The sequence below is a fragment of the Octopus sinensis genome, linkage group LG13 (genome assembly GCF_006345805.1).
Source record: "Octopus sinensis linkage group LG13, ASM634580v1, whole genome shotgun sequence".
In the NCBI taxonomy this organism is placed as follows: domain Eukaryota; kingdom Metazoa; phylum Mollusca; class Cephalopoda; order Octopoda; family Octopodidae; genus Octopus; species Octopus sinensis.
Genome location: NC_043009.1, coordinates 44742596 through 44754253, shown reverse-complemented (window position 1 = coordinate 44754253; position 11658 = coordinate 44742596). Strand labels below are relative to the sequence as shown.

The window sequence follows — 11658 nt, the reverse complement described above, 5'->3', positions numbered from 1 at the left end:
CCTGGAAGTCGTTTTCCGTAAGTGCGTCGAGGACTTTCTGTGATTCGCTCTGGATCTCGACAACAGTGTTAAAACGGCGACCTTCGAGCTGTATTTTCATCCTGGGGAAAATATGGAAGTCCGTAGGTACTAAATATGACGAATAGAGCGGATGTGGAAGTAATATCATGTCGTTTTTGGTGAGAAACTCACGAGTGAGGAGAGCTCGGTGTCAGGGCACATTGTCGTCTTGAAGAATCCAGTTCTTCGCACTCCACAGACCCGGTTGCTTTCGCTGAATGTCCTCCCTCAAATGCTCTCTCGTTGATGGTCCTCTGTACAAGCTGATGAATTTTCTCCACATTTTCTGGGGTGATGCTCGTGGCAGTTCTTCCAAATGGCTCATCGTCTTTCAGTGAGGTTCTTCCGCTTTTGAAGCGCCCCTACAACTCGAAATATTGCGTACGACTCATTGCTTCATCGCCGTAAGCTTACTGAAGCAAGCTCATTGTCTCTGTAGCCGGACGAAATGCCGCTTAAAATTTTACCAGGCGTGCTACCGGTTCTGCCAACTCACCACCGTGTTTCCCCTCAACATTGATAACATGATCTCATCGATTTGACAAATTGTTGATCCTTCGGGCGTAAATTTTTTCAGATTTCGAAACATAGGCGAAGGAGTGGCTGTGTGGTAAGTAGCTTGCTTACCAGCCACATGGTTCCGGGTTCAGTCCCACTGCGTGGCATCTTGGGCAAGTGTCTTCTGCTATAGCCCCGGACCGACCAATGCCTTGTGAGTGGATTTGGTAGACGGAAACTGAAAGAAGCCTGTCGTATATATGTATATATATATATATGTATGTGTGTGTGCATGTGTTTGTTTATTTGTCCCCCTACTATTGCTTGACAACTGATGTTGGTGTGTCTATGTCCCCGTAACTTAGTGGTCCAGCAAAAGAAACTGATACTAGGCTTACAAAGAATAAGTCCCGGGGTCGATTTGCTCGACTAAAGGCAGTGCTCCAGCATGGCCGCAGTCAAAATGACTGAAACAAGTAAAAGAGTAAAAGAGTAAAGAGTAAAGAAACGCTTAGTTTTATTTTTAACCCCTTTATAATGAACCTTTTTTCATTCTAAATAATGTTGGAATGAATTGAAAGATGATGGTCAGATGGAGCGAGGTGAGGAGAGTAAGGAGGATGAGGCAAAGCGTCCATGTTTAGTACTATAATCAAGAGTGACAGGGGCAATATGTGGCCTTGCATTATCGTGTAAGAACAGCACCCCTTTAGAATTGACCAATCATGGGCCCCTTTCTGCAGATTTTTCTACAATACTTCCCAATTGCTGACAATATTTCTCCGCATCAACTGTTTCGTTTTGGTTTAATACTTCATTATAGATGACACCTTTCATATCCCATCAAACACAGAGCATACGTTTGCCGGGTTAAGCCCTGGTTTGGGGATGGACTCTCCTTTTTCATTGGAAGCTAATCATTGTCGTTTTCGTTGGATATGATAATAGAGGACGCACTTTTCATCACTTGTGATTATTCTACATAAGAGAAGATCTGTAACAAGCCTACTCTTCAATAACTAGCAGAGAGCAACTCTTTGATGAAGCTAATGAGAGTCCCATTGACCAAGTTTAGATACCTTCCCTAGTTCATGAATGCGTTATAAGATCGAAGTGTGATTTAAACTGTTTTGCTAATTCTCGTGCTGTTTGCTTCAGATTTTCCTCAGCTACGGTTTTCAGAAGTTCAGTATTGAAAGAACTTGGCTGTCGAGATCAAGGGGAGTGTACGAGAGAAAAAATTACCTGGCACTGGCCAAACCATCATTGGCAAGTCCGGGACGCTTGAAGCTTCGTTTCCGTAGAGAGAAGGAATATTTCTTGCTGTTTCTATTGCCTAAGAGCCTCTTTTGAATTCGTGCGTAAAATCGAACGAATTTAAAGACTACGGAATAAAGTAAACTTCAATTAAAAAAATACACTAGGATATAAAAATTAATGCCTATTTTATCGGAAGTATTGAAAAAGTACTCCCAAAGTGATTAAGTTAAAATGTGGCAAGACTTTCTTTGCAGTTTGATATATATATTCATGCATGCTTGTACGTATACATACATGTGTGAATGCACGCATATTGAATAGTTGGACATGCTTACATACGCATATACGCATATACAAACATATATGTACATGCATACAAGCATACAAATATAGATATACATGCATGCATACATATATGCACATATACATGCATACATACAAATATACATACATCAACATACATAGATACATAAATATGCACACGCGTGTGCTTACCTTTTTACCTTTTTTCCATTTTATTTCGGTTAATTGATAAACATCGGATAAACAAAACACTTTGGTGCTATTCTTTGGTTGTTCCAATTATCAAGAAGTCAAGGCAAAACACGGAATCACATTGCTGTTTACTAATTAAAGAAATTACCTAAATTAATTAATTATTCGGAGCATCTATTTATATGCTCATTTATGTATGTTTGTGGGTATATGTGTGTGTAAGCGTGCATGTACGTTTATCCGTATGTTTCTGCTCATGTATATACGAATGAATTTGTGTGTGAGAGTGTGTGTGCGTGTGTGCGTGTGTGTGTGTGTGTGTGTGTGTGTGTGTAGTAATTAGAAATCTGTCTAAAAAACAATTAAGTGTACTTGGGAACCATTTATCTAAAAAATGTATGTAAAAACATCCTATATACAGATATATGTGTGTGTTCGTATAGTATATGTGTTTGTGTGTGTGTATGAGTGTGTGTGTGTGTGTATGTGTGTGTGTGTGTGTGTGTGTGGTGTGTGTGTGTGTGTGTGTAAAGTAAACTTACGAATATGTGTATTATTTTTAAGCATCCGCATAAGTACGCTTCGATGTCTCGGTCCTTCTTCACTGCAGCATATACGTAATGAAGAATCAATATATATGTGTGTGTGTGCGTGTATTATATATATATATATATATATATATATATATATATATATATATATATACCTGAAATTCATAGAAAAACAAAAGACGAAGTCAGGTGTATGAACAACAAGCAAGTGTATTAGTTTGATGCTCGGAAAAAGGAAAATGTTTTTTGCGTGTCGAGCCTACGTTCTTAAACTGAAAGGAATAAGAGAAATTAAAGAGAGAGAATGGAAAAAAACTTGTAGATTTAGCTGTCAAGAGATGTAAAAAGAGTAAATAAAAATTAAGGGTGAGATTAGTAATAAAAGAAGGAAAGTCCTCATTCTTTGTTGTTTTGTTCCTTCTCGAGCCATGCCTGACTCATAAGGGTCGCTTACCCGGTTTTATTGGCCTATAGGTTCCCCACCTGGACGGGACGCCGGTCCGCCGCTAGATGCAGGAGGAAAAAGTGAAAGAAAGTTGTGGCGAAAGAATCAGCAGAAGTTCACCATTACCTTCTGTCGGATCCGCGTGGGGCTTAGTGGTTCCCTCAAAAACACACACATCGCCCAGTCTGAGACTCGAACTCGCGATCTGTCGATCATGAGTCCGCTGCTCTAACCACTAGGCCATATGCCTCCACTTTCATTCTTTACTTACACAGAAATATGTTCCATCATTCTTTACTTTGGAATCGATCGGAATGACATGTGGAGGACCAGCGGCACCGCAATTCATTGTTCCTGAAATTGAAATCCTCAACTGCGAATCAATCTTGGAGGAATTTTGGAATATCACTCAATTAGCCGAATCACGAGACAAGATTGTTCATGGTCATTGGGTATTCGGTGGTATAGAAAGAGTTTTTAAAAAATGTTTCTTAGTTGAAGTACCTGATCGTACTGAGTAGACTTTATCTGCCCTGATTGAACGATGGATTCTATCGGGGAGTCATATAGTGAGTGATGGCTGGCGATCCTATGACAACAATGGAAGCCGAAATGGTGGTGTGTACACTCACGAAGTGATTGTACATCAAGAAAATTTCGTCGATCCAACAAATAAGGACGTTCACACATAAAATGTTGAAAATATGTGAATGCGTGTTAAACGGAAATTACGATGTCAATTTGAAACATCAGATGAATTGCTTGTGTCCTATTTACACGAATTCATATGGCGTGATTCAATAGAGAAGAACAAGACATCTGTTCACTTTTTGGTTGCTATATCCAGTGTTTATGTTGTTTGACAATAAGCTGACTTATTTATGTCCCGTTTATTAGTTATCTCCCCCTTTATTTTTACCTTTGTATAATCACTGGTGTTCAGTCGAGAGTAGAAATCATATCGATGAATAAAGCTTAAAAAAAAAGAAAATTAACTTTTTGATATTGCCCAAAAGCAGACAATCGATATTTTTTTTTTCAGTGTAAAGTTTATCTTATTTTCTTTAAGGGTTCTGTCTTCCCGTGTCTATCCGGTGTTTTTATCTTCTGTTACCAGCTAATCATATGTGATTAAACTTGTCTTCACCTTTAACATCGATCGATCATTTTTTTCTATTTCTGGTAATTGTACAGGTTCGATTTAATATCCATGCGTGGCCCTCTTCCAAAATGCGTGACATCGTACCAAAGTTAAAGCCGTTTGGTTATTTATATCCGTTTAATGTGAGTCAATAGTTTATTTTCATGGAGATTATTGCTGAGAAAATTGCTAGTTTCCTTGTTTTCTTTTTGGTGTTTTAAGATCTGGTATTTGGCACAGTCGAAGAAGAGAGCACTCATTATCTTTATCTGTGTTTTTCTATGATTTATTGGATGGGAGGAGGTCGTCCTTGAAGCGGATACCAAGCCCCAAATGCTTACAACAAAGTGACCTCCGCTCAAGACATCTGTCTGTGTCAGGTAGTGATATCAAACTAGGACGTGGAGTAAGCCTACAACCCCCGGTCAGCCTTGAGCGAGTAGACTTATACCCAAGACATGTTATACAGTCTTTCGCCAAACAGAAAAGACTGTATAACAAAAACTGGTATTCTTCCGTAGAACCAGAAAATATTTCTTCAAGCAGAAATTATTAATCTTCGCCAAAACTCAGTTGAAAAACTCAATAGAATAGTGGCCACAGAATCAGAGACGGTGCTTCCTGTACACATACAGACATCCAGGGACCTAAACAAACAAAAAGCATCCTGATTGACTGGCATGAACCCGCTCACCAACACACTCCGACCTCTGTCTGTTCTATCTATCTATCTATCTCCCTTCTCTAATGGCCTCTACTCCTCAGGGCAGGCCGCTCTAGTGCTATCTCTATTCATCTATCCATTCTCAACTCACCTGTCTCTCTCCTCTCGTCACCAATATAGTTTCCACCAACCCCGGAACACACACTAAGCTCTACGTCCACTTCCTCCATCCATAACATCGATCATTTTGAATTTCCTCTTCGCCATATGTTCTTCCTGGTGTCGTGCACATAAACCTGCTCAACAGTAACATTAACCGTATCAATGACATCAGTCTCCAAGGTCCTACAAAGATCACAGACACAGCCCAGCCTCCTTCCTATCTTCGTCAACGCAAACCAATAATAAAGAAGGCGTTCTATGTAGCCATGGCAATCTCATTGTCTTTATATATTAACGATTAGCAGTATCGCCCGGCGTTGCTCGGGTTTGTAAGGGAAATAACTATAAAGCATTTTTATAGAGTTATAGCCAAAAAAAGCAAAAAGATGCATTAAAAATGGAAAACAAATGATGGTAAATTTTTTTTAAATCGTTGACTCATCGTAGACATTTTTAGAGAGTTACTTCCCTTATATAATAGCGAAAAATGCATTAAAAATGGAAAAAAATGATGGTAAATTATTTTTAAAATCGTAGACTCATCATAGACGCGCGCTAATACCAGAAGGGCTCGATATGAATCACGACTATAAGATACCCGGTTTTGGTTAAACTGCACCGCAAAATGTGGGAGTAGTTAGGAATCTAAATCGTAGGAGACAGACACACAATCTTACTTCTATATATAAAGATTACATTCCCCAATATCACCTTCCTTTTCTCTGATGGTATGGTGTGAGTTTATGGAGAGCTGAGAGATATTTTTAAAATTTGATCGTCTACAGAGAGGTTTCCTCGTTGACTCTTCTTGCTCAGAGTTCCATTCGGACAAGATTTACAGTGTTGCAAGACAAGACTAACGTTGCGTCCTATTTCTGTAGTGTTCTTAGTTTAGTAGAAACAAGTATCAGACTATGTCCTGTGTCGAGACGTAACACTTTAAATCAGGCATGGACAACCTTTCTTGAAAAGAGAACTCATGAGATATGACTGTTTATCAGGCGGGCCCCAGTACTAAAAAAAAAAAAAATCAAGATAATTTTTCGTTAGACGTGCCATTTTAGAAAGTCCAGCAAATCGCAGTTTGCCCATAACTGCTTCAGATACTCCATCTTGTTACTGTCGTTGTTTAACCCCAGGTCGTTCCTGATCAAGCAAACCTATGATCAAAGTACTTCCAGCCGTACCCATTCTGCGCTTTTCTAAAACAATGACGTCATTGTTAAATTTGACCTTCTTTACTTCCGATGGTGGTATGTAATAGAGGCCCATCGCCAGACTTCGGTGCCTGAGGGTGCTTCAGATTATTCCGGGTGGACACTAATAATGTTAAAGTGAAGTTTCGAAAAAAGTGTATCACTGTAAATCTGGGGACGCACCATTGAATAGTGAGGGGGCAGAGCCGTCCAGTGCACCCCCTTAGTTACAAGATTTGACTGCTATTTCCAGTAGGTTTAATAACGATGCTACGTCGTAAACTCTAATCATTCTTTCTAAACACTGGCATTTCTCCATATTTCTTTCGACCAGTATTTACTGTCTGATCTGGTTTGATCTGGTCTGGTGTGGCCTGGTCTGTCCTTGTAGGCCGTTCTAAATATTTAAATGGCTGCAGGCTTCGATGAAACAGTCATACATATTAAAATAGGTTATCTGTATTGTTGTTGTTTTTACAGAATAGAATAGAGCCAATGATGCAGAAAGAGAAAATAGAAATAAAACCCCATAGCAACATCATCTCAGAGTGTGTGTACATAAGTGTGTATGCGTGTGCGAGTGTGTTTGTATGGATATATGTATTATATGAGTGTGTGTGTGTATGCGTGCTCGTGAGTGTGTGCGTATGCATACGGACATGGATGAAAGAACATTTTTACTTTAGCCTTTCTTTTATCCATTTTTTGGTTCACTCATTTGATTGCGACCATGCTGCAGCACCGTCTTGACGGATTTTAGTCGAACAAATCGACCCCAGAACTTATTTTTTAAAAACCTAGTACTAATTCTATTGGTCTCTTATGCCGAACCGCTAAGTTACGGGGACGTAAACACACCAACACCGGTTGTCAAGCGGTGATGGGGGTTTTGGAACAAATACATGCACAGACACACACATAAGTACAAACATATATGCGAGGGGGCACACCAAAAAAACCGGAATTTTGCAAATGTATTTTATTCACATAGTTTTACATGTTTATAATTTTATTGCCTTCAAAACATTCTCCATTTGAAGCAACGCATCGATTCAGGCTCTATCTCCACTGTTCGAAGCAGTGCTTGAACGCTTGCGAAGTGATGTCGTCTTCTTCTTCACCTCTTCCACATCTGCAAATTCCGTAGCACCAGCTTTCGTCACCAGTGATGACCTTCGAAAAAAAAGGTCTGGACAAATTTCCAAATGTTCTTTCAGTTCACGACACGCATTCAGTCGTACCTGCTTTTCATCTTCCATGATCAAGCGAGGCATAAATTTTGTTGCAACTCTTATCATTCGCAATTCTTCGCTCAAAATTCGTTGGTAAGAACTGCAGGACACATCAATCATATCAGCAAGTTCGTCAATTTTTCGGTGACGGTCCTCCAAAATCAGTTCATGAACTTGCATGATGTTTTCATTCGTTCGGGATGTCGACGGTCGTCCTGAATGAGGTTGCAGTGATAAGTGACCATTCCTAAAGCGTAGAACCATGTTTTGCTCATGTCTGAAGCATAACAACTGTTTCAGCCGCCGTTTTCCCCAGCAGAAAACAGAATTTCACGGAAGCATGCTGTTCCTTTGCAAAAATCGACAAACTGGGGAGAAGCACTGCAAAATGAAGGAGCACCACGTGGCAGTAAGACTTTTACTCGACGACGCTGGTCGGCAGACTGATGCCTGAGAGTCGCATTAAGTGGCTTCTAGCGGCGGAAGCCTGAACTACAACGGAAGCCTGTACCCACAGCGACCGTTTCTGGTTACTTTTGGGTACCCCTCGTACATATATATATATATATTATATAATATATATATATATATACGAAGGACTTCTTTCAATTTCCGTGTAACAAATCCACTCACAGGGCTTTGACGGCCTGAGGCTATAGTAAGAGACACTTGCCCAAGGTGCCACACTGTGGGACTGAACCCGGAACCATGTGGTTGGGAAGCAAGCTTCTTACCACACAGCCACGCCTGTATATACATATATATATATATATTTATATGAGTTTGTGTGTATGTGTGTGCGTGTGTTTGCATGACTATATGTATGTATTATCTTTGTATGGATATACAAACGTACATACAGTGATAAATTTCGAAGTCACTGTCAACCGTTTCTGTATAAAAATATATAAATCTGGTTCTCTACTAATCAGTAATGGCTGAGCTTTCGGTTTAATGTCCCTTTTTCTTTTTATTCATAAACCTTAGATAAAACCATTAATATATGTATGTATGTATGTATGTATGTATGTATGTATGTGTATGTATATGTATGCATGCATGTATGATGTATGTATGTGTATGTATGTATGTATGTATGTATGTATGTATGTATGTATGTATGTATATGTATGTGTATGCGAGGTCAGATAAATTAATAAATTTTTTTAATCAGTTTTATTTGTAACATCTCGTTTAATAGTTGGCTTGTCGATGGTCAAACCGGTAACGTCAGTCAAGGATTTGTAAAGGACGAAGGACCTTCTTGTTAAGGCCTTAGAGGTCTGTAAAAATGATGGCAAGACTTCCGCCCCACCTCCCAAAAAAACACTTTTTTTTTACATTTTTTTCCGACACAAGCCCCCATCCCTTTTCGGTTACGGGGAATACGAATCTGCAAAAAAAAAAAAAAGCAAAAATCGGTATTTTTGAATTACCACTTCCCCAACCCCATTTCCTTCTTTTTTTAATTTTTTTCAGAAATTTTTTTTCCAAAATATGTGGTAAAAATACGGAGATTATGCTTCTGAAAAAAATTTCCAAAAATTTAAAAAAAAAAATTTTTTTTAAGAATTTTTTTTTTTTCTAAATATGCGGGAAAATACGGACATTACGATTCTGACAAAAATTTCAAAACATTTCTGTAGTTACGGTTAGGGTTTTGGGGTTAGGATTAGGGTTTTAGGGTAAGGGTTAGGGTTAGTGTTGGGAAAAAAGTCAAAATGTAAGAATTTGGTGGGGAAGTGGGGGGAATTTTCACAATGCCGATTTTTGGCAATTTTCTGGAACCTCCATATCCGAAAACGGGGGGTTTAGGCAAAATATTTTTTAAATAAACAAATTTGGGAGAAAATGGGGGTGGGGGGGACGGGCAGATATCTTTTCAAAATGATTAATGTACGTCCAGTATAAGGACATAATATTATAAATATTGTAACACGCTTCACTGATGCTTAGCCCGAGGTCATCTCGTAACAAGCAAACCAATGATTTAAGTTTTTCCAGTCATTTTACATATTTACGACATTATTCAGTTTTATTTTCTTCATTTAAGATGATAGAATGTAGCATAAAAGGTATTTGGCTGCTACTTTCGGTGTATCTACTTCATAATCACGAATTATTCCACTTAGTTTTTGGTGTTTCTCTATATTCTTTTTTGGGTCGTGTTTATTGCAAGACTAGACAATGTCTGGCCTTGCTGGCTGTTCTAAATATTTAAATGGGTGTTGGGCTTTGATGAAATAGTCATACATATTAAAGTGGGCGATTTTTATTGTTGCTATTGTTGTTGTTACACAATAGAGTCAATGATGCGGATAGAAAAGGAAATGAAAACCCATAGCAACATTATCTCAGTATGTATGTATGTATGTGTTGGTATTATTTGCTTTTGGTCGTGTCTGTGAATTATACATAGTTTAGCATGTGTGTGTATGCGCGCGCTTGTGTGTAATATATCTAATACTTGCGCGCGCGCACACATACACATAGACGTCTGTATGCGCATGCGCATATTCATGTATGTGTACGCGTGCATGTATGCTTATACACTGTCTTGGCCTCTTTACGATACTACAAATAATAGTATATATATATATATATATATATATATATATATATATATATATATTATATATATATATATATATATATGCACACACACGCATCGATCGAAAGTTCGTATAGCTAGACAAAATAATGAGGTTATTAAATACTTCTATTCATAGTAATAACTTTTCTTATTCAGCCATAATGTTTCATCAATACTGGCGTTATCAGAGATGATGAATGTTGTATTGCAAGTTCTGAGCTTGTCGCCGGCAGCGAAACCGGGTTTTCTTTCCCGGAGGCAGCCATTTTATTTCATTTATAAAACACAGGACTTTTGTATTTCTATGTCAAACTTACCTCGTTCGATCGACATTCAAGTCGTAGCCGTCTCGTCTTCTTTTCTACTATGTTATATTTAGTTAGTATCTTGTCGAACGTGTACGTATTGAAAGTTGTTAACGCCCTAGTATAAAGCAGACGTGACATAGCAGTCGACAATGTAAACGATATGGCACCAAAAACAATAGAAGCATGCACATAATACCAGTTTTATGCACAATACAAAACCACTTTATACACACTCCTAATTTACAAACAAAACATTTTTTTCAAATGAAGCATTTTTACATAAAAGATTAAATACACTCAATTAATTACTGACCGCTGTTTAGTCCTAGCTGTTGGGGGTGTTTGTCTCCCCTTCGTAAATATATAAGGACACAGGAAATGTGTCAAGGCCGACAGGAAGCGTCGATGCTTCCTAGGGCTAAACAGCGGTGGTGTAATCCCCCCCCTTACTGTCACATTAAGTTGACAGTATACAACCACTCTATCGCCCCACCACCGTACATATCTCTATGAGATATTTAGAAATTTAATATTTCTGATCAATTAATTACTGTTTTACAGTATGTTTTATAAACATAAGTTTAGTTTGGTCGTCCTCCCGGAGGCTTCAGTGATTTCACACGAGCACGCCATCCATCACGGTCCCCCATTCATGTTCTTAATTTGTGAACATTTGCTATTTCACTGTCCTGAAGCAAATTGTCCACATATGTTTGACGTTTTCTTCCCCTGTTGATTCTTCCTTCATCTGACCATTTGGCACAGATTTTTCTGGGTACTCGGGTACCGGGCCATTTGACACAGGTTTATATATACGTGTAAATAATACTTTATGAACCAGTGAAAGAGTTTGTCAATGTGTCTAAAGCTTGCCACCTGTGAGTAAAGGTGCAGCAGTTCCAGAAGAGGCTTCTGCAAAAACAATCTGCAACAGTGAGCGAACCTTTTGACGAAAACACATTCATAAAAATAAAGTTTTACCTGTTCCACCAGGAGCATCAAGGAAAAATATACCGCCTGAGTCAGATATCACCAATTGTTTGATCCTTGTAC

The 11658-nt window shown here is 38.6% G+C and overlaps 1 protein-coding gene across 1 annotated transcript; it reads right to left on the bottom strand.

Moving 5' to 3' along the window:
- Window positions 1–1647: 1647 nt before the first annotated feature.
- LOC115218289 lies at window positions 1648–7968 on the bottom strand. The gene is made up of 2 exons (XM_029788040.1): window positions 7714–7968; window positions 1648–1764 (listed from the first exon to the last, which is right to left on the bottom strand). Exons 1-2 carry the CDS (start codon window positions 7966–7968, stop codon window positions 1648–1650), a joined length of 372 nt encoding a protein of 123 aa, XP_029643900.1.
- Between the last annotated feature and the right edge of the window lie 3690 nt (window positions 7969–11658).